Source organism: Pongo abelii, chromosome X (assembly GCF_028885655.2).
Source record: "Pongo abelii isolate AG06213 chromosome X, NHGRI_mPonAbe1-v2.0_pri, whole genome shotgun sequence".
In the NCBI taxonomy this organism is placed as follows: domain Eukaryota; kingdom Metazoa; phylum Chordata; class Mammalia; order Primates; family Hominidae; genus Pongo; species Pongo abelii.
Window position 1 is genome coordinate 92,295,068 of NC_072008.2, and position 22,807 is coordinate 92,317,874.

General features: G+C 35.2%; 1 protein-coding gene across 6 annotated transcripts in view; it reads left to right on the forward strand.

Moving 5' to 3' along the window:
- Positions 1-15,375, forward strand: part of DACH2 (dachshund family transcription factor 2) — a 672,286-nt gene extending 656,911 nt beyond the window's left edge. For 2 of the 6 annotated variants that reach the window (XM_054544813.1, XM_054544815.1), the window contains one exon: positions 10,505-14,849. In XM_054544813.1, coding sequence (XP_054400788.1) covers positions 10,505-10,509 — 5 coding nt within the window. In that variant the 3' untranslated portion in view covers positions 10,510-14,849. The other 4 variants (XM_054544812.1, XM_054544811.1, XM_054544814.1 and 1 more) reach the window with 4 other exon arrangements.
- Positions 15,376-22,807: the final 7,432 nt, after the last annotated feature.

A 22,807-nucleotide genomic window follows, 5' to 3' on the forward strand; every position in this document is an offset into this window, starting at 1 on the left:
ATAGCCTGAAGCATTTGATCCCTTCTGAATCAGTGACACGCAAATATAGACATAGTCTTTAAGGAACGTTGAACTTGATTGTGCCCTGCTTTGAGTGGGTTTAAGGTCAGCTTTGGAACTGGAGAGGGTAATCCAAATACACCACTAGTGAGTTTTATCTTTATTGTCTTTTAACCTGCACCTCTGATTTATTGCTGTTTGTTTAATTTATATGATACCTTTAGTTCATAGTAGTAACATCTTTCTTAACTCTGAGAGAAGTACAAGCTTTTGAACTGTCCTAAAATTATTTCATTTCCATGTAACAAATAGTGATATTTTATTCATGGGCAATTAGGAGATACAAGCAAAAGGTAGATCCACTCTTCGTTTCCAAATTCTTTCATGAAGTCTACCAAGAATGGCTTTTGCATATTTACTTGCACTTAGGGAAGGACACATTTAATACTTGTTTTCATTGTGCATACTTTTAATAAGTTCTACAAGTTTTTACTTGCTAAATATGAGATAGCTGTCTAAATATTGGATGTCTGTCTTTTACATTACATTAAATAAGGTTCCATATAAATGTGATAACAATGGAAAAATACACATTATCTCTTCTCTTTGCATGACATTTAAGCACTGTAAATGATAAAGCCCCTATCATCTCCTTATGAAAAACTATAGGTAATGTCTTATGTTAATATGACAGTAGAATCACAATTTAATCAAAAAAATTTAGCAATAATGTTTTATTCTTTTAGCCAGGAAAATAGTTGCCTACAAATATTATCAGAACTAATCTTAAATAGAGTTTACCAAATCAGTCAGGTCAAATAATTATCTTAAAATCCCAATCATTTTGCCTATTATCTGTAAAATAATAAAAAGTAATAAAAACATTACTTTTGAATGTATCTATGAAACTCAGAAAATGTATAATGTTGGAAAACATGAAATGCAAGTTTAGCCATTATTTTTCTATTCTTCCTAATAATTTTGATTTTGTGAGTTATGTTCTTTTTTGTGACTTATTTTGATACTGTTTTAATCTTTTCCATCTCCCTTGAAACCTGTTTTTTAACTTGAAAAATCATTTCCTATCATTGTTTGTGAGGGTCAGTTCATGTATGCCAATACAATACCATTTCCAAAATTCATCTCCATCACAGGAAATAATTCTAGCATCAGTAAAGTTCTTTCTCTTCCTATTGTCAATAGCTCTGCTAGATAGAAATCTATCATTCACCTAGTACTCTCACTTTGAAATTCAATTGATTCCACTGTGACATCTTAAGAATTTAAAAGGCACTTGGAAAAACATTGCATGACTACCCCTGGAAGCAAAAAAGTCATATCCAGTTTTATGGTAATTTCCACATGGGTTTTAGTGTGGACAAACTGCACATGTACCAGAAATCTTATATATATATATAAGATTTTATATATATTTACTATATATAGTATATATACATATAATGTATCCTATATAATGTATTACATGTAATACATTATATAGGATACATTATATGTATATACATTATATGTATACATTTTATTACATGTAATACATTATATGTATATAATACATCTCTTCAGCTTAGTTATTTCATGTCTTTTATGCTTTGAATGTTGTTTGACAGAGAAGATAATATGCATAGACCAAGTTTCCATAAAAGGATATATGTATCTTTATATTTTCGGAGTCTACCATAGCAACTCCTACAGAATGTTTTCTGGTGATCACACAATGTGTATATACTACTCCAATGGTTATGTCCACTATTTCTAGAGATGAAGGATTTGGTGGAGCACTTGTGCTAATGTCATTCCATCCAAATTCCTATAACTCAGTTGAGGGCCTGCAAGATAGCACATCAACCATCTTATCAACCAATCCCTGTTTCACATAAAATAAACGTACTGAGTGTCATTAAGTGCACCTTCAGATCAATGATTTTTTTGCAAATGACATTCAAGTGCTGTTTGCGTAGTGCATTTTTGCTGATAAAAGCAAATTAAATTAGCACAACTACAAGTGTGCTGATAAAAACTAAAACTGAACAGCAGTACCATTAGCTAACAAAGTAATATTTCTTTTTACTGCGTTCTGCCATTTAGTTATTATCCTATTGGAAATCTAATTATAATCCTTTTACTCCCTAGTCAAACTTCACAGTTTTTGCAAGCTTAGCACTGACAAGTGATTTCATTACATTTGATTGCCTGCGCCCAGATTGACTTAACTTCACTTGGAGACCTAAAAGCCCTCTCAGTTTCTCAGATTCCCTGTTTGCACATTACTGCAACAGCTCCTTTAATTAATTAGCATGAACAGCAGTAACATGAACTGCTGAACAGAAAATAACATCATTTTATGATCTCAGGGAGACTTCTCCTTTTGCATGTTTATACCTTAGTTAACTTTTGTGTGACTATATTTCATTGTTAGTGGCTAGTGGTATAGTTGACAGTGCATGTTTCCTAAATTTAAAAAAATTGAAGTTAACATCTTAATAACAATAGGTAAAACAAAAACAGAATATGAAGCTCCTACATTTTAGAAAATAGACAACTGCCATCATGAACTGACTTTATAGTAATAAAATAAAATACTAAAGTTCAGGGGAGATAACGTCATAAAGTACAAGGGCACAGTGACATACTGCCCCTGTATCTGCCACTGCATTTGCTTGGGGAAAAAAAATAAACCACAAAATGAGTAACTGTGTTTTTCCCATGGAATGTCAATTTCTGTGAATAATTTTTACATTTTATTTTAGGTATACGTGTTTGACAAAGACACAAGATGATTTAGCACTGGAATATATTTTCCTCTGATATTTTTTCCATAAACGTGGTGGCATCCTAAATAATTTTTTATTCCTTTTGCTACTGACACACTAGAAGTAGATATTAAGTCAAATCTACATGTGAAAGGAAATCAAAATTTGATGTAAAAGTAAACCTACTAGACCTTTTTTTTTTCCTGAACCATTTTTGCTCAGAAAAAGGGGATCTTATTAAGACTACAGACTGGCCATTCAAAGATATAAAAGTCATGATCTCATCTATGCAGTAACTGATGAAGCTGCCACTGAAGAATTAAAAGCAAAAAAAGTGTCATTTGACTGCAAAAGCAGCAAATATCATTTTAACATCTATTATAATATATTAAAAATTACAATTTAGGGCATAATTTAATATGCATACCTTATGGCATAGAACATTTAATATATATTCATAATATAAAATATATGCAAATATGTCTATTTTTATCAATTCTCTCAAAATCAATTGAACAGTGTCTATCCTTCCTTGACCCCTTAGACCTCCTTATTATCTTTTCTCTTTGGCACTTGCTTACTAACCTAAAACAACATTCCTCCCAAGAAGTTAAGATGCCATGCCAATATTTCCTAAAAGCAACTACCCTTGGAATAGGATTATCATTGTAGAATTTGGAAGAATAGTAAGAAAAGTGATAGTAAGAGTGTGAAAGGGAGCCAGAAAAAATAAATTGCATATGATTTATTGCCATGTATGTGATATGATAAGAAAAACTAAAAGGAGAACAGATGGAATTTTATTATAGACTTTTCTAATTTCCTCTACCACAGTGTGCTCTCCATCTTTCTCTATCTCTAGGGGTTCCACTGACTGCTTCCTACCCTAAACTCACCAACCATTAATTATTAATTTCCCTCCCATTGATGCCTTGTACTGTGTTGGAAGATATACACAGGTACTCTGATGTTCCCATTGTAAAGTGAAAATATTTTCTTATAAATTGGAGGAGGTATATAGCAAATCAGAGACCAGAGGAATTGTGGGAAGTAGGTCTTAAAAATTTTCTTTTAAATGCTTCCTTGAAGAGTAGGATCCTTTTATTTCCTAGAGAAACTTTATTGCAATGACCATGATACAATGGGAAAAGACCCTAGCACACACCCCACAGAGAAGATACCAGCATCTTTCTCTAAAGCAGCAAAAATTTTTTTCTGTACAGTTTATTAAATGGCCTGTGTCTTTTTATTTTCTTTCTCAGAAAGTATTTTCTCCTAACTTTCTTCATCCTCCCACAGGATTTTTATCCTGACTGGTGGTACCTCTTTGCTGTGAAATATCTGTCAGACCATAGTACACATTCTAATTTTTTCTTAGGAGGATGGGAAGAGCTTGCATCAATTATTTAATCGTTTAGGGCCTGGTTGTCATGGATTCGCTTGCACCACACACATGCATTGTTAACAAAATTATTTTCAGTGACCACAAGACTGTCATGGTAATTATGATGGTAACATACAATCTCATATACAGATCAAAGACTTGCAGTTCTAGCTACATGTTAATTACATAACAGATCAAATTGCAGTGATAGCAAATAGTGAGACTTGCCAGCCATGATAAGTTGTTCTGCTAGTCAGCATGTTGAGTCTACAGGAGTAATTCACTAATTAACAGGTGTTTTTTACTATAATCTAGGAAGGGCTGTTTAACTTAACTCTGATAACTGCTTGACCAGTTACTTTATGCCCCATCCTGTTTACATATACAATACAATTTTTGAAGCTTAGTATTCACCATATGCCAACCCCAACCCAGGTATACCTGAAGGACATGCAAAAGGAAAAACATTTTCCTAATTAAAAGATTAAGTCAAGTTTTACTTTTTTACTTCCATATTTGTGTTTTAATAAATAAAACAAACAGCATTTTCATAGAAGGCTGTAATCACATGCCATCATTTTCATAGTACCTTAAAAATTAAAATTATGATGTTGCTACCACATGAATCTGTGGAGGTTCTGTTCCAAGATACTTATCATTCTGAGAATGAGGAATTCATAGCCTAAAATTGGAATAGTGAAAAAAGAAAGGCAGGACCTATTATATGTATAGCATGATGTACTTTGTGTTATCCTGTAAATAATATCCTCTAGGAGGATTATTTCTGGGAGGTAGTTTGGAAAGATGTGATTAACTTCTGTTTTGTAAGTATGAAAATAACCTAAGTTAATTTGCTTGCCATTGACAGTGGGAACTAAAACACGGGAATCTTAACTCTCACTCATTTATCTCACTGTGCATCACTATCAATCCATTCTTGTAAATATCTCACATAGTTAGCTAGTTAGGATAAGTAACAAGACTACAGTATTATCCCATGCAAGACAGTGCATTGGGGTTCAGGGAAAGGGAAGAAGCTTCTCTACGTCATAGTTAATTAATCAAAATAGTCTAAAAGCAGGTGTAATTTAATAATCACTTCTGCTTTTAAAAGTTTACACTTCGGGGACTGTTGTGGGGTGGGGGGAGGGGGGAGGGATAGCATTGGGAGATATACCTAATGCTAGATGACGAGTTGGTGGGTGCAGCGCACCAGCATGGCACATGTATACATATGTAACTTACCTGCACATTGCGCACATGTACCATAGAGCCTAAAGTATAATAATAATAATAATAATAATAATAAAAAGAAAAAAAAAGTTTGTAAAGATTGGGGTAATATTTATAAAATTTAGACAAATACCACACAACTCCCTTTTCTATTTAAAACTGTGTGGAGCAGCTGAAATAGTAACAGAAATAAACTTTTTTATTCTTACTAAACTCACTTCACCCTGTCTGTCAGAACTAGATTCCAACAGAGCCTTGCTATCTAATTTTACATTTTATTTTATTTTATTTGTTGAGACGGAGTTTCATGCTTGTTACCCAGGCAGGAGTGCAGTGGCATGATATTGGCTCACTGCGACCTCTGCCTCTCAAGTTCAAGCGATTCTCCTGCCTCAGCCTCCCAAGTAGCTGGGATTACAGGTGTGGGCCACCACACTCAGCTAACTTTGAATTTTCACCATGTTGTTCAGGCTGATCTCAGGCTCCTGACCTCAGGTAATCCACCCGCCTCAGCCTCTCAAAATGCTGGGATTACAGGCGTGAGCTGCCACTCCCAGCCACTTAACTAATTTTAGACTGGGATTCCTTATGCAGCATTAGCATAAAGTTTTATTTATTTGCTCTAGGGAACTTATTTTTCATTTATAATAGACATGTAACATTACCTTTTGGAAATTAAAATGAATTTAAAGAAAAACATTCTTTTGGATTTTATACACAACTCCTTTAAGGCCCCTAACCTCTTGACCCTTTCAAGTTTACATTTTACTTTTTTAATATTTGAAAATTAACATTGCTAATGATCCACATACTTCAGCTGGAATCTACTTTTTGTCAGTAATGCAAATGATTTTTGGAGCAACAGTTCCACCAAATACTTTATTAGCTTTCAAGAAAGCATCATTATTTTACAAACATTTCTTTCCTATCTTCCTGTTCTTTCACTATCAGGGGAACCTGCCCCCAGTATTTCAACGTAGGTTCTTTCTATTTTCCATAAGTGTCAGCCAGCTGAGAAATAAAGAGAAAGAGTACAAAGAGAGGAATTTTACAGCTGGGACACCGGGGATGACATCACATATCGGTAGGACCGTGATGTCCACCTGAGCCTTAAAGCCAGCAAGTTTTATTAAGGATTTCAAAAGGGGAGGGGGTGGAAGAACAGGGAGTAGGTCACAAGATCACATGCTTCAAAGGGCAAAAAGGAGAACAAAGATCACATGCTTCTGAGAAAACAGGACAAGGGCAAAATCAGAAACTCCTGATAAGGGCCCAACAAAGATCACAAGGCAAAGGGCAAAAGCAGAATTACTGATAAGGGTCTATGTTCAGCGGTGCACGTATTGTCTTGATAAACATCTTAAACAACAGAAAACAGGGTTCAAGAGGAGAGAACAAGTTTGACCTCAAATTTACCAGGGCAAGGTTTTTCCCCACCCTAGTAAGCCTGAGGGTACTACAGGAGACTGGGGTGTGTTTGAGTCCTTGTCTCAACCTCATAAGACGGACACTCCCAGAACAGCCATTTATAGACCTCCCCCCAGGAATGCATTCTTCTCCAGGGTATTCATTATTAATATTCCTTGCTAGGAAAAGAATTTAGCAGTATCTTCCCTACTTCCACATCCGTTTACAGGCTCTCTGAAAGAAGAAAAATATGGCTCTATTTTGCCCGACCCCACAGGCAGTCAGACCTTATGGTTGTCTTCCCTTGTTCCCTGAAAATCGCTGTTATTCTGTTCTTTTTCAAGGTGCACTGATTTAATATTGTTCAAACACACATGTTTTACAATCAATTTGTACAATTAACACAATTATCACAGTAGTCCTGAGGTGACGTACATCCTCAGCTTACGAAGATAATAGGATTAAGAGATTAAAGTAAGACGGGGTAAGAAATTATGAAAGTATCATTTGGGAACTGATAAATGTCCATGAAATCTTCACAATTTATGTTCCTCTGCCGCGCGGCTCCAGCCGGTCCCTCCATTCAGGATCCCTGACTTCCTGCAACATTTCACAAATGTCTAAGTGCTCTTGTTTTCATTAAAATAATAAAAATGAATAGATGCAATGTTGATCTCAGCATCTGTGAGCAACCATTTAATAATGAGTGAGGAAAAACCCTCAATAGAGAGCACTAATAAACCCTCAAATCTTACCATTCCCTGATAACTGCATTTCAACCTTCTATGGGAAATGTTGGATGTCATCATTTTTAACATTGTACAAGTTAACATTTGTTTATCCATTACTTTCATTTTTCACTTTCCTCTATATTTTTATTTGTTTAAAATTGAGTATTATAGTGTTCTATCAGTTCAGCAGACAAAAGTAGTAGTTAAAAGTTATTTAAAAATAGAACTTAACTATACTTTAAAATGTTACCTAAAATATTTCCAATCTGCATCTGGTACAAAACTTAAATCAATTAGACTTTTAAGAAACATTTTGTGGCCAGGCGTGGCAGCTCACGTCTGTAATCCCAGCACTTTGGGAGACCGAGGCAGGTGGATTGCCTCAGGTATGGAGTTTGGGACCAGCCTGGCTAACATGGAGAAATTTTTAGACTCTACTAAAAATACAAAAAATAGCCAGGTGTGATGGCACATGCCTGTAGTCCCAGCTACCTGGGAGGCTGAGGCAGGAGAATCGCTTGAACCTGGGAGGCAGAGGTTGCAGTGAGCTGAGATCACACCACTGCACTCCAGCTTGTGCAACAGAGCAAGACTCTGTCTCAGAAAAAAAAAAAGAAAAAAGAAGAAAAAACATTTTGTAACTTATATGCTTATGGAAAGTGGGGGACTTGATCTCAGATTATTTAGAGATTTAGAGAAATGGCATAGAAACATAATTCACACTTTTCACTGTAGCATTATCCACAACAAGAAAATAATGAAAGAGGATGGCATTCCATATATGCCATATCTACATGTGGAGTGGCTCCTGACATAGTGTTCCATATGTGTTAGTTTTTATTTATTCTCCTCTCCCTTCCTCTCTCTTCTCAGATGAAAAATAGAATTTCAGTACTTCTAAAGCTCTTAATGTGGCTCAACAGTTGCAGATCTCTGTACTGGACATGTGCACTTCTATTGCCATTTTATAACCAGTATGTGAGAGGCACAGTGAAGTGGCAGAAAGAGCACTGATCTAGTAGTCAGAATTTCTCAGTTACTAACTCGCTAACTCAGTTACTAACCTTGAGAAGTCATTTACCTTCTCTGTGCCTTAACTTTAGTAAAATAGGTATCATAATACTTGCCTATTCTTCCTCATCAATAAGTTAGATACATACTATCTGATAAGTATGGCAAGCACAAGGTATCATTATTACTGTGCCCTATAAAATACACTCAAATTTGATTTTGTGTTTTCTAATGTTGATTTCAGTAGGAGTGAACTATTTGGCCTATAAGTGATGTGTAAAACTTCCTCTAAAGAATGTGCTCTCCCGTAGATGGTTATGGTTAGCGACATCTCTACATTTTATCCCCATGTGTGAGCAGAAGGGCATTCATGCTTCCTTTTTAGGGTATGTTTTCTAAGAACTAGAGATTCAATAAAGGGGAAAGGGATGTATTAAATAATTATTTCACAAAACCAGGGTGCATTACAAGTGAGTGAGATAGTTTGATACTCCATTATGATACCATTTGTACAAAAAAAGATGACCTATTGACCTATCCTGGTCTTTATTTTGAATAAATTGTAAGTCAGATATTTTTAAGGCTAATGAGCCCAAATGGTTATTATTTTCAAGAAACCTCTGTTTTTAAAAAAATATGTCATGTTCTAAAAATAAACACCAGAACCTTCTGAAAAAAATGACTCCAAAATAGCGCTCTTCTCTAGACAAAGAGTAATCAAACACTATATTATATCTTCCCCTTGCTTGCAATTGTCTGCTTTTCCTACTTTCAAATTAGTAAGTGATATTTATACTACTGCAATAATAACTGACTGGACCCCAAACTAACCTCACTACTGTCACTTCTTTGATTTGAGAATATCATGTTCTGAACATATTTCCACAACTAAAGTTGAGTTTCTACAATTAATTCTACATTTAATTAGGATTGAATATAAGACTGAAGTGGAAAACAAGTGGAGCATTAACTAGCACATTATTTTATCTCTCTCTTATTCAGGTTAGGAAAACATGACCTTCAAGAGATTATCTTACTTGCTGCTAAATAATATAGTGCCCATTTGTAAATCAGAAGCACAGCACTAATTAAGCAACATAAAGAAAACATAGAACTTACTTCTTAGCGGGAGAACTCATTAGAAAATATTGCCAATAGTTCAAGAATAGCTTAGCTACCTCAAAAGAAAGGTTTGATAGCCTAAAGTACACCTGTGTGAATTCTATTAGTTCGTATTGCAGTCCCATTGTTTATAGAGGTAAACAAGTGGTGAGGAGACATTTGGAAACAAACATGAACCTTGGGTAGGAAAAATCACAGATGCATTTTATTGTAAATATAAACCTCTAAACATATTATAGATACAGTTCTTGGTAGTTTCTTGAAAAATAAAAAGTGAGCGATTACTTTCAAATAACCATCCTGTCAGGGAAGGAAATCTCATACTGAGGGAACATTGCAGTCATTAGCAAAGATTTTGACTCACAAAAAACGGTATAGGCCTTTACTAATGTTTTAGACTGTGGAGGAAAAAACAATTCCTAAATGCCTTGCTTATTAAGCTAGTTATGCATTTTGCTGCAGGTTGTAAAGAAGAAGAACATGCACAAGGGGCTCATAAGCATATTTTAGAGTTAGGGAATATCATTTACTCCATATTTATATTGTCAATATCACACCTAGAGAATAAGATTAAGCTTTAAAATACTGTAAATCTACGCTTTTGCTCACCTTTGTATAATTTCATTTTTAATAAAATGAGACTCATATAAATGAATATTTGATTAAGGGATAAACCTAATAAAATAATACATTAATTGCAGAGAGATTTATTCAAATCTTGAACATATATAGCACAGCGAAATACTAGAAAGTGAGTTTGTGGTTTTCAGTGAAGTGCATTGAGTAGATTTTGAATTTCCTTTGTTCGAATGAAATTTTGACCAGGTCTTATTGTTTTTTCTGTGCAGCCTGAACACTGATGCCGGAACTCCAACTGATCATAGGCACGAATAGGGTGCTGTAGCAGTTACCTGCTTATCTAGTGTTGTAAATTATTTAGAATTCATACTCAAATCCTTAAAATATGGAACCTTTAATTAGTGTTTGTTCATTACTGATAAATAGAACCTTACACATACAGGAAAAATGTCCTAGAGAATGGGTTTCACAGGTTTTTAGGGGATAGTCATAATAATGACTGAACACATTTTACGCTTCTTTAACCTCTTTCTTTCAAGGAGTTCATAGTGCTTCAAAAACATTATCACATTAATTCACACAGAATCCTAGTGGGGTAAGTAGGTGGAAGAATTTTTAAGACAGAGAAAATGCTATTTCTAAATGGTGTGAGACAAATTAAAATGCAGGCACACCTACTTTAAGCTGCAATTACTGTGAAATAACTACTTGTCTGACCTGGTATTTAACAGAAATTATATCAGGTGGTAAATCATTTGTGCAAATGATCGATATTTGTTATCACTGCTTTGGAGCTCTCATTTCTAAAAGAAACACTTGGCCTGTAGTGTTCTCTAAGAAAATATAAGGAGCTCTAGTTTTTAGATTTTACCACACCCAGTTTTTCCTTTGAACTGTTGATGGTGGAGCAAGTCCTTTAACCCCTTTCTACTAGCACATTCCTGATTTGCAAAGAATGCAATGATAAAAACAGATACCCAAGCTGCTAAAAATACCCCTTTACTATTTTCTTCTCTCCTCCCATCCCCAATCTTGCTTCCTCTTTATTAAGCTATTAACAAGCAAACAGAATGAAAAATCTATAGGCATAAGAAAAGAGAAAGACAGATGGGTCAGTGAGATTATGGATATTTTATACTGTTCACTCTCTGGTCTAGACATAGCCAGATTCCTAACGTGTTCAAATGATTAGGACCAAATGGGTCATTTGGCTTGAATTGCCCAGGAAATGGCTTCAAATATTTTTAACTGTTTACTTAGAGGAGATCTGACCATTGGCTGGGGGCAGATACCTGTTATCATCATTTTGATGCCTACTAAAAATCTAATAGAGCAGCATTCCAATGTGTTATATGGTACTCTGATGATCAAAAAGATTTAATGCTCCTCCTAAAGTGCCCTCCTTACATTAAACAAAATCTAATCCATTGTGTTGTTTTCACGTCTGCCCTAGCATTAAGTTCTGATGTGACAGAAGCACCAACTATCTTCTGCAAAAAGCCAACTGAGTTTTTATCCATTTTCTAATAAGAGGTTCCCCATGGCAGTACATGCAATTTCTGCAGGAATGGCCACCCACTCTAAACACTTAAAAATATTACATTAATTCATATCGATGTGACATTTCAGTAATTCCATGCTCTGAAGGAATGTTTTGTAAAGCATAAGCATTTGGATTCTGGTATTCTTCACAGGCTGTAGAAGGTCTGCTTATATAGAGTAGGTGTACTGTTTTAGCCCAATTCAGTGAAATAATGCCAAATTAGAAATAAGTCATGGAGAAGGATTGAAGCAAGTCAAATAAAAACTTTTATTAATATCAAATATCTGAAATAAATAACAGTGACAGGTGACTAAAAATATAACATCCAAGAAAGTCTCATCATTAAACAGAATTTCCAAATTAACTAAGTTACTTCAAAATAAACTAGTGTCTTTTGTTTAAATAAGTAGATATGTTTAACTTACCTTGTTTGAACTATGAGGACTCCTCATGTGTATTTTTTTCTGGCCTTTTCCCATATATCTGCCTTGTTTATGACACATGATTTTAGCTATTCTGGCTCATAGGCTTAGGATATATACCACAGGGCAAGTCTCACATTTACTTGAGTTTGGAGCAGCTATTTGTGGCCCAGTAAAGATAACTCAACTGATTAGGAGAGGTTCATCTCCTGTATGGAGTGTCCACACTGACCTTCTGTGTCATGGCATATGCCCATGTCAGGCAGTGCTGTGCTAAAGGAAGGATTGCATGGACTTTTGTTTTTACTTTAAAAATGGTCACATTTGTATGTATCAGATTCCCCTTTTTACCGATCTGATAAATCCCAAAGCAATAAACTCTGTCAGCTCTCCCCAAATGTCAGCATGTGTCCCTCTTTTTAAGTTCTCAAGCTCGGTAACATTCCCCTGGAGAGACTTTGTTAGTTTCTCTTCCTGATCTTTAATCTTATTGACATCCAGAGTTCATATCAGATCATCTCTGTTTAGAGCTCAAGAACAAACCCTTTTAAGAACATGAAACATTCCATTACTAATTAGCTGTTTCCTGTTCCTAATGAAGCGAACACACTGGGTCTGGATTAAAATTCAGCTACTACTCCTCTCTGTTTATGGTTCCAGATGTTTTTTGTTTATCTAGGAGATTACTTTGACAGCTACTACTAAGTGATAAATCACTCATATTATAGCTGAAATGCATTTTGAAATTGAAATGTGGCAAACTTTGAGATTGCTCCAAGGATCAGTGTCAGTTAGCAGTTCATTACTGGCATCTTCCTTATGATCATTCAGCATTGGCACATGTAAAACAGTAACCAAATATGTGTCAACATTATACAACATGCTACACAGGGGTCTATTTTGCTACTGTCCTCAAAATTGGGAGAAAAAGTTTTACTACGATGAAATCTCAATTTATCGTCTTCTTGTAGAAAAGTTGATTCACTTAATATTGTTTTCTTCTTGCTAGCCTAGTTTTTCTTTCAATTTTTGACCAGCTATGGAAACTATTCCTAATAGGCCTTGTAAGCAGACACATAAAGGATGTGGGCAAATATTTCTGTCTCTAAATAAAGGCAAGAAATAAACATAACAAAAGTAGAAATTTTTCAGAAACTGCATTTTTCTAAAGGACAAATGGTGATTGTCTTTCGCTATTCATTGCTGAGTTCATGTACCCTTTTTAAGGGGACATAGTGTGTGCTATTCCTTTCCAGTTTGTAATGTTCACAATTTGTGTTGCATGATTTAAGCTTTAGCTATTTTGTATAAATTTCAATCCTGGTAAAATGACTGTCATTTCATGTCGAACAGCTTTCCTTTGACATTTAGGCTGTGTATACAAAGGATGAGGTAGACTGGAGGACTGAGCAAATATTTGGTCAATTCATCAGAGTAAATATTCTCAGACTCCACAAAGGAGTTGGAACAATTACCAGTGTCCAAAAATTCAAGCTTTGTTTTCTTCTGGTCCCTGGAAAAGTTTAAGTGAATTCCATGGGCTTCTTGGAAAAATGTCTGGTTGCCCTCTGATGAAGTCCAACCCTCCATGAGTCTGACTAACCCAAATCCCAAATCTTTTATTCATCTATTACCTTACTACATCTTTATTTTTGGTTCTGAGGTATTATCTAGAAAATTCTGCTACTCACCATGATACCTTATATGCAGAAAGAATAAAGATTTTAAAGATATTATACACAAGGTTAAAAAAGGGTATAATTTCCTCCTAACAAGCTTTGACCAGATTGACTTAATATTTTAGATTAGACATATTAGTCCAACAATGATAATGTCCTCTCCATTATATGTGAAAATAAAGCACTTGACTCAGAAACATTATCTTTAAGTATTTCTCAAGCACAGGTAATGGATTTGTACTGATTCATCCACACTTCTTTTCCTACTTCTTTTGTAACCAAAAGCCAGTCTTTGTGATGCATCTAAATAGAGACTCGGGTTATAAGCCATTGCTATGGAAAATAACAAGGTTTGACAAAAAGAGGTAGAAGAAATTTTTTAAAAAAAATTTCCAACAGTAACTTTTACCCACCCAAATTAAATATTATCTAACTCTAGGATGGCATGGGCTCTTTTAATGACTATCATTTAGAGGGATACCGGTTTGACTAAACACTGTAGCTAAAACGATATTCAGAACTAGTCTCCCTTCATGCAGTATACACAGTCTCAGGGTTAACCCGGGACAGGAAATTTTAAATGTACAAAGCTGTCATTATCTTAGTTCATAACCAGATATTCTTTTCCCCCTGTTTTGGTAAACCATAGGGATGGTATTTCAGATGCACCATTATATACAAAAAGAAAAAGTAATATAGATTATTACAGACATTATAATATAGTTCATGAAGAGCCTTTATCAGTCTTCAATGTCTCCGGTGCTGTGGAAAGAAGAACAGAAGCTATAGCATAAAATTTGAAGGATCTTTGAAAACTGACAGATGAAAATATAGAAATGTTAAGAAATGTTAAATTTTACCAACACTAAATTGAGCCTGTTACATCAGATCATTTTAGATTCCTGAAGATAGAAGTTTTAGTATTTTTAAGCACGTATCAGAATGACTCTTCATAAGAACTAACTTGTTTTCTTTTTTTTAAAGGAGGTAACTATTACTGTTTAGAAATGGCACAACAGTTGTATTCAGCCTGAAAGGTCCTCGCTGGCTTTACATAAATGAAGATGCTTGTGATTCCAGTTTATCTCTGAAACTATTCAACATGGAGTTATTTCAATTTTGTTTATCAGCAAAGCTTTGTTTACTGAAGGAGCTATTTAATCTATGTTACGATAAAAAAGAAACACGTGTACATTTTAAAAGCAATGATGTAAACTTTGTTCTTGCATTAGATTGACCAGTTTAAAAATATGAACGAAATCCTAATGGCTAAAGTAACTTGACCATATTTGATGCTTTTCTATGCTCATTTCAACTTGGCTTTTTGTCTTTTAAATTTAAAAAAAAATGCAGTAGTGTGTTAGAGACTAGAAACTTATATGTATGGTTTCCCTGTTCTACTATATATAACGTTAAAGTACACCTTCTTTGTTAAAAATGTACTTGCTAAACTGCAGCATAAATAAAAACATTTTGACTTTGTCAATTGTCACTGAGTATTTCTTTTCAAACTGCCAACTGCAGTCATTGAAACATATAATAGAGTCAGTGCAAATCAAAATACAGGAACTAGCCAGATGTTTGCAAATCTTCCTCTAGTTTTGTTATTTTCAAGCAGAGAAGAACACAGTTCTTATTTCAGTTCATCTGTTTAAGCATGCTGATATTCCTGTCCTCCACTGTTATATTGATTCACACTGGATTGCCTTTTCCTAGTTATGTGTGCATAGTGAACCTGCTTCCAGGAGGAAGGGTTACATTGGGAAGCAGGAAAAGTGGGTGCACCAAGAACTAGAAAATATTTTCTGAGTATCTGTTATCATCAAAAGTTTATTCTAGGGCCACCTACACTAAAAAGCAAACAAAAATGGAAGGGGTATATATCTTCTCTGGCCCCCAAAAATATCAAGTCTCTTTGTACATCCAAGTGCCTATCACAGTGTAGTGAAAAACCAAGGCCAGTTATAGCCCTGCCCTACAGTTTATTTAATGTGTGCTCTTACTTTCTCTTGGTTCACTTCTGATAAAATATTGGAGCTCACTCAAATTCTGGTTGATTATAAAACCTCTCAGGTTTTCCTACAAAGCGTCAGTGACATTCCCACTCCTTGCCTATCTTTTGAAATGTATTGTGTCTCACAGTATTCTATCTGGTCACCCAATGACTGTAGGTCTTCTACTTTGGAACCATGTTGGTAAATCCACAGATGTTTCTTCTCACTATCATGTCCACACCATCCTTGTTTATGGAAATCTTGAGAATCCTGACAGGACTACAAGCTCTTTCTGTGTTATAAAGGACAAAGATCCCTAAGATTTTTGTTTGCTAAGTAGGCCTGCTCTGGTAGCATACTATAGCCCCTGCCATAACACACAAAGCAAGTCCTCAATAGGCAAATATATGATATTCAGGCTTGCACTATTTAAAAGTCAATCTAACAATCAAGGAAAGCATGTGCTAGTAGCTGCCCTACTCTCAGGTATTCAGGTGCCTAATGCTGCCTGTGGGTTTATCTAACCTGGTAGAAGTTATTTGTACTGGCTTAACATCAATGGGCATAATTTGATTTTGGGTCCCATGGATGGTTAGGACTTCTAAAGAAGTGAAAGCAATTATAGGAATCTTCTGGTTATTTGAAAGCCCACTTAATTGACCATCAGAAGAAACTGAAACAGAAAAATATTGGGAGTGAGGCCCACCATGTACCTTCAAGTTTACTGGGATAGGATTGCTTGTTATTTCAATGCTACCCCTTGACAACCCTTCCACATCCTCCTCTTCACAACCACCTCCCTCCTCTAACAACATAGGAACCTTAGCCTTAAGAAAAGGAACTGGGTCAAGGATAAGAATTCCATCATTGCTGGATGGTGGTTTCACTGTATATCAATTCTTTCTCAGTAAACGCTTTTCTCCTAGGGTTGGGAGGATCCACATTACATTATTTTCCTTTGCACTCTCTTTGGAGAAAATACAGTTTATGTTCATCCTGGAAATATGGCTGTAGGAGTTGGATCAGCCTCATGCAAATTCTATGGTCTCTGACTTCCTTAAATTCACTAATCATGGAGTAGGGGTGAGGGATCACAGCTGCTCCCACCACCAGACATACTCATGACACTGTCATCTATAATTACAATCCTAGTCTGAGTGTCTTCCCATACCTTACAAGTCACCTAAACTTTTTGCCAGATACAGCTGTTTCTGTTCTTCCCAATGTATGCCATTCACATATAATGCTATTTATATATAACTGAACCCCTATGTATTTGGTTATAAAGGCCTCTCTTGCCCAGCAAACACTAGCATTGTGCCCTCTTACTTAGGGATAGATGTCGATGTGGATGGAGTTCTAAAAATAATTTAAAATAGAATATGAGATTAGGGAGTGAGTGTGAGGGTCTATAAAGACCATCAAATGTCCAATATATCAAAAGGAGGCAAACAATTACTCTTTGAAGAATTATAATGTCAAGGAGCTGCTTCTTTTGTTAGACAGCTGTCAGCATTATAAAGACCAAAAGTGATATTGAACCGAAAATTTACCACTTCAGCTTGAACTTGGAGGAAAACTACCCCCAATCACGAACATAGCTAAATGACTCCCTCATTTAAAATTATAGAAATCTGTCAGATATTACAGGTAAAGTAAAAGGAATCAGCATAGTTTTATTCCCTTTTGCATTCATATGCATGCATGTGTGCATACACACAGAGGATATATGCACAAAACACTCCTGCTTGCCTTTGTCAATGAATTACTGAAACCTAGCCTGGGCATTTGTCCAGTTTCACCTGATTCAACTCTCTCTTAAAGCATATGAGTAGCTAAATTATGAGATGTAAAGCAAATGTGAGGTATGACGATAGTAGGCAATCATTGGGAGGGGTGGTACTCATTTTGAATATAAAATGCCCAGATTATAATAATAATTCTGAAACTCAGCTCTTTAGTTGTCTAAACAAAAAGTCCCCTCTCCTGACCCCAGCTGGCCATGTAAGAGTTCATTTTTTACACCTCTATCAATTACCCTGCAATCCTTCTCTAAAGTTTCTAGGTTTAAACTGAATGATAGTACAACTGAGAACACAAGCACGGAACCCTACTTTATGTTCTAATACATTAGAAGTATGGGAGGCAGAAGCTCCAGAAAGGCAATTGTACTAATTTTAAAGCTCCTTGATTACCAGGCATATTTATTAACATCTTTGGAATTATCTATGCCTCATGGACAACGTCTCTCACTTATTCAAATAAGAGAGCTACAATAACCACAAATGCATTTCAACTCAACTAATAAACATTTTAGTACATTACACAATAATTCATTATGCTCTCATGGGGAGAGTATTTCTTCACTTTTGGATGCTTTTTTAAACGCATGAAACCCATAATCTTTTGTGTAATATTTGTGCGAAAAATTTAGTAGAATATGCCTCTTGGGTTCTTCATGCCATTTATGAGATTAGCAGTATGTGAAGATCTTAGAAGTTCCAGAACAACATTAACACACCTCAAAATCTATCTTAATTAGTCAAACGGGAGCATTAAATTAAGTATTTAGGTATAATTTTGTGTCTGGCATAGAAAAGGATACTTTATATAGCAAGAAAGTTCTAATAGAACTGAGAAAACAGTGTTCACATTATAAACAATTAAAAGTCACTACAAATGCTAGATAATTAAATGCCAATATGTATGGTACAGAGATAAAGAAGGAAACACATGTTATGTGCAAGAATAATGGATAGGTTTTGTGAAACTTGATTACAGCCCTAAATAACAAGAAGGATTTGTGGGAAGAGGAAAAAGGTAAGAGTTCAGTAGCAGCTAAGCCCCAGGGTAAGAAAGTAAAATGGTAAGTACTATTCATGGAACAGAAAGAAATCCACTCTAAGAAAGCACAGACTTCTTGTCCAGCTTTACTGGGAGATAAGATTTGATAGTTAAAATGGGGCTATATTATGGAACACCTTGAGTAGGTAGTAATGAACATATAACAGCAACTCTTTTGGCACATCAATCTGAGAGCAGTGTGGGATGAAGCGATTGGAGAAGTTTCAGGAAGAGAGACAATTATATGTCATAAAATTACACTTTTATATTATTCTCTACATATTTTTAATTTAAAAGGAGAGTTCAGTATAACCAAGGATGGTACACATGCTATCAATTTTCACAGATTCTTACAATTCTAGCTAACTATGAGAATGCAAGGTGTTCCATGGGTCAATCAACATAAACTGTTCTTGGCAAGGTTCAATATTTGGATTTAAGCTTCCACAAATATCTATAAAATCATAAGCCAGAAATGGAGTTTTATTTGAAATAAAACATTTCATCTGAAGTCTCAATCTAATTTTTTCAACTTTACTAATATAGAACATCCCTGAATTCTAAGAGTCATTACAACAGAACATCTTTTATATATGAACCATGGCATCAGCTAGGCCTCACCTCCATTTCTACCCTCCAAAGTTTCACTCCTTTTACTACTTTTAGACGTAGGGTTTTTTGCCACCTTAAGAAGACAAAGTCCCACTGAAATCTTATCCTACTTCTTACCACCTGTACTTCCCTGACCAAGCTAACCCCAAAGTCAGAGCCCCTACAATATTTACAGTCCCATTAAAGTCCTTGCTCCTATCACCCAGCACACTGAAATGAGGAAGAATAATTATATATCCTGCTACTGAGAACGCACTGGTTGCTATATCTTTAGGGTTTAATACAGAACTCAGAACGAGTCAGATTTTTTTTTTCCCATGGACAAATTGTTAGCTTTGACAGATAGTTGGAGGTTTAAAGCACAGACGGTTCTACGCTTCCTGGAGAAAAAGACATCTCACTTGCAACTTGAAGGACAAACGCAGTTCACTAGAGGAATAGAGGTTAGGCCACCTTCAAGCAAATATACAATTTACTTTCGGAAAAATGCCACCCTTATTCTCCTAAAGTTCTTTCATCTTTAACATCTTGGTGCTCCAGGAATAAATAAACCTAAAGTCTCCTCTTATTTCTTTTTCTCTCCTCTGTATCCAATAGTTTGAAAACACAGAAGTAGAGAGTAGAATGGTGGTTACCAGATGCTGGGGGTTGGGAGTGTGAATGTGGAAGGGGAAATATTGGTCAAAGAGTATAAAATTTCAGTTACACATTAGGAATAAGTTTTAGTGTTCAATTTCACAGCATTGTAACCATAGTTAATAATGTATTGTTTATCTCAAAATTGCTAAAATGGTAGATTTTAAATGTCCTCACTGCAAAAATTAAGTAAGTGAGGTGATGGATATGTTAACTAGCTGGATTTAATTATTCCACTATGTATACATATATGAAAAGATCACATTTTCCTATAAAATGTACAATTACTATTTTCCATTTAAAGTAAAATAAAATTAAAAAAATAAAGGTGGCCCCATGTACTAAGTTCTCACTCTATAGCCCATTGGGCTTGATGGGTTTTAAAGCCCCTAAAAGCTTCCAGTGCTTTAGCTGCCCATACATTTCTCCCAGGTTAAACCACTCCTTCTTAGTTCTTACAATATCTGCAACTATGTGAAGGTAAAAAATGTCTTATTCTCTTGGTATTTATGGATGACTGGTTTTACCTAGAGTGACTAAAACCATAGCACATATTTGTAGCAATTTGCATTTGATAAATTGTCTTTACACAAATCATTTCATTCGATATCAGTTATTTAACATGTTTCTAAGGGAATATACTTTCCTTTATTTTCATATATTCCTCTATTGTACAACCTTGATTCTTGTAAGAGCTCTTCACGAAGTATGGCATGAGTGACAGAGGTCTCAGGGATAGATACTCAAGCTCATTAAATTTTAATAGGTGTAAAATTTATGTCTTTATGTCAAAGCCAACAGGCATACATACTACGTTTTTAGACCAGAGACTTTGTGAACAATCTTTCAGGCTCCCAGGCTGATTCACTTATTTCTGAACTTAGAAGCTGGTTCTGAATATATACGACCACAAATCAGAAAGTCAGACAATTCGAAATTGCTACCAAAGTAACAAAATATCGTCTTACTGGTACACAAACATTTCTGGCCTTATATTTCCAAGTGTCTGCTGGATATATTCGTTCAGATATAATAATGAAGGGCATGAAATATATTAAAAACAACAATTTTGATCTTCTCTTTCAAACATGCCCCTTTTGGAATAATCCTTTTCTTTTAGTTAATCCATAACCATCATTGAATCTCTCAAGCTAGAAACCTCAGGGACATTCTGAATTTTTCTTTTGATTTATTACCAACATACAAACAGTCATCGAATCCTATCACATCTACCTCAGAAATATATTTCAAAATCATTTCCCTTCCAAATTGCCATTATCTTAGTTTAAACCTCTATTATCTCCTACCTGAAGAATTTCAGTCCAACTCGTCTTTCAGGTAGCAGTCTTTTCAACCGCATTCTATGATAACCAAACTACTAAAGGACTCTTCCTAGGATTTTATTAGGGTCATGTTATTATTAGTCTTAATCCATTAATGCCTCCTCCCTAATTGGGGATGGCATACAAGGCAGTCTTACTTTTTAAATCTCAATACCTGCTACATCCCCTCATATGCTAAACATACGCCCACAACGTACGCAATGCATAGATTTAATGCTTCCATGTCCTTAGAACTCATGCTCTCTTTGCCTAAAATGATCAGGACCCAGGACCAGCTACATAATTCCTGGGATAAGTGCAAAAGGAAAATGTAGGATCCCTTGTTTAAAAAGCAAGAAATGAGTGCCTTTAAAGTTATATATAAAGGTTTTCCCTTTCTGCCATGTTCTCTTTTTCTTGCTAACATTTTTTTTAAATTGCAATTTAATGTCATTCTATGAAAAATATAAATTTTTACCACAAATTTAGCCATTCAATTTTATTTTTGTGTGAAGCCAGTTTTAAATGCCAAAGCCAGCTCTGCCAGTATCTCCTTCCCATCTTGTGTACTCCTTTGAGACCGAGTACAATCACTTTCCTTCTGTGAAAGAAAGGTCCATTTATTTTTAATCTGCTTTGTAACCTATACACTTTTCCCTGTCAAAGAACACAGGCTTTTGAAACAGGGAAACTTAGGTTTGAATCTCAATTCTGTCTCTGACATTAAAAAAAAAAAACAAATTTACTCACCCTGAGCCTTAATTTCCTTGTCTGAAACGTAGAGAATACTACCTATAGGATTTATATAGGCTTAAAGGAGTTGAAGTACTTAAATAATTTGAACAATGTCTAGTACAAAGGAGGCAAGTACTAAATGGTAGCTTTTACTTTATTATTGGCCAGTGACAATATACTAGAATTATTTTCAATTGTATTTGTCTCCCCACTGGACTAGAGATTGTCTTTATTACTCTGTAACTCTCCTAATATCTACCGTAGCACCCAGCACCCCCAATACAAAATGATGAATTAATGAACTAATGCTTTTATTGAGCACTTAGCACAGAATCTGGTACATAGCACTCATTCTTTTGGTGTTTGTTGTATTATGTGTGAAGCAATGGTTTAATGATGTTTCCACCACCTTGACTTACATTTCACTTGAAGTTGATATTGACTGCTACAGATGCACAGTAACCTCCAATTGTGTCTCCTTCTGCCCAAAACAAATAATTTTCTAGAACTCATACAAACAGTTATTCACTTACCTCCTGTATTTTGCTAAAATCAGAGTTCTCAAAGGCATCCAAAATTAGGAAGCAATGGATGAGTTTGGGAGAAACCAAAGGCAGAAATGTTCCTTCACTCTCTAATTTTTAAAAGGAAAGCATTGGCCAGGCATGGTGGCTCATGCCTGTAATCCCAGCACTTTGGGAGGGCAAGGTGGGCGAATCATGAGGTCAGGAGATCGAGACCATCCTGGCTAACACGGTGAAACCCCATCTCTACTAAAAATACAA